The sequence below is a fragment of the Mizuhopecten yessoensis genome, unplaced genomic scaffold (assembly GCF_002113885.1).
Source record: "Mizuhopecten yessoensis strain PY_sf001 unplaced genomic scaffold, ASM211388v2 scaffold8401, whole genome shotgun sequence".
Lineage (NCBI taxonomy): Eukaryota > Metazoa > Mollusca > Bivalvia > Pectinida > Pectinidae > Mizuhopecten > Mizuhopecten yessoensis.
Window position 1 is genome coordinate 41,840 of NW_018407529.1, and position 542 is coordinate 42,381.

The 542-nt window shown below is 43.2% G+C and overlaps 1 protein-coding gene across 1 annotated transcript in view; it reads left to right on the forward strand.

Annotated features, from left to right (window-relative positions):
- Window positions 1-542, forward strand: part of LOC110455902 — a gene marked incomplete at its 3' end in the record, with an annotated part of 6,526 nt that overhangs the window by 5,156 nt on the left and 828 nt on the right. The window contains exon 2 of the mRNA XM_021506332.1: window positions 204-540. Within this exon, the coding sequence (XP_021362007.1) occupies window positions 204-540 (337 nt within the window). The remainder of the gene's footprint in view (window positions 1-203; window positions 541-542) is intronic.

A 542-nucleotide genomic window follows, 5' to 3' on the forward strand; every position in this document is an offset into this window, starting at 1 on the left:
GAAATTATGTTTAAGCAGGCGTTCTAAAATCTAAAACTATCTACAAATTGGATTTTTTTTTTAGCATGGTTCAGGGTGTCATGTTTGGACTGTACTAATAAATAAGGAATGTGTTATTTGCTCTGTAAATGTCCAGATGTTTTGTTTAGATCGAATGGAGCAGAGACAGCAGCAGCAACAACATCAATACACTACGGGAATAGCCTTGTAATATCACCATTGCTGTCGTTGGTCACCATGGAGTTGGCAAGTCTTGTTTCGTCCGTCAACTACAACAGGAAAAAATTCTGGAAAGCGGACCGGGCTCGACGGATACCGCTGATTTATACGTCAACTTTTTCGAGTACAACCCGAACACCGGTCTCCGACAAAAACTTGGCGAGGATGGAGAAATCAAGACGGGTCGTCGGCGATTAAAAAGGATCATTGATCAAGATGCACAACCGTCTGGAAAAACACCACAACAACTCCAGGATAATTCCGTGGCAGCAGCAATGCCAACTATGGACACGTCTGTCTCGGTACTTTGGAGAGAGACAGGT